Consider the following 256-nt stretch of genomic DNA (forward strand, 5'->3'; position numbering starts at 1 on the left):
GGCAACATCACGGCTTTACCGGGTCAAGACGTGGTCATGTCCTGCCTGGTGCTGGGTGACATGCCCTACAACCTGACATGGAGCTGGGACGGGAAGGCGGCGCAGCCGGGGAATGGCCGGACCAGGCTGCTGCAGAACCGCTCGCTGGAGATCAGCCGCGTGCGGCCGGGGGACGGGGGCCTGTACGAGTGCGTGGCACGCAGCGCCCACGGCACCGCCACCGCTGCCCTCTGGGCCTTCGTCCAAGGTCGGGTTG

The 256-nt window shown here is 68.8% G+C and overlaps 1 protein-coding gene across 1 annotated transcript in view; it reads left to right on the forward strand.

The window, feature by feature from the left end:
* LOC104270981 (hemicentin-2-like) overlaps window positions 1–256 on the forward strand; it is a gene marked incomplete at both ends in the record, with an annotated part of 27861 nt that overhangs the window by 5290 nt on the left and 22315 nt on the right. Inside the window, one exon of the mRNA XM_009865515.1 lies at window positions 2–252. Within this exon, the coding sequence (XP_009863817.1) occupies window positions 2–252 (251 nt within the window). The remainder of the gene's footprint in view (window position 1; window positions 253–256) is intronic.

This window comes from Apaloderma vittatum, unplaced genomic scaffold (assembly GCF_000703405.1).
Source record: "Apaloderma vittatum isolate BGI_N311 unplaced genomic scaffold, ASM70340v1 scaffold24332, whole genome shotgun sequence".
Lineage (NCBI taxonomy): Eukaryota > Metazoa > Chordata > Aves > Trogoniformes > Trogonidae > Apaloderma > Apaloderma vittatum.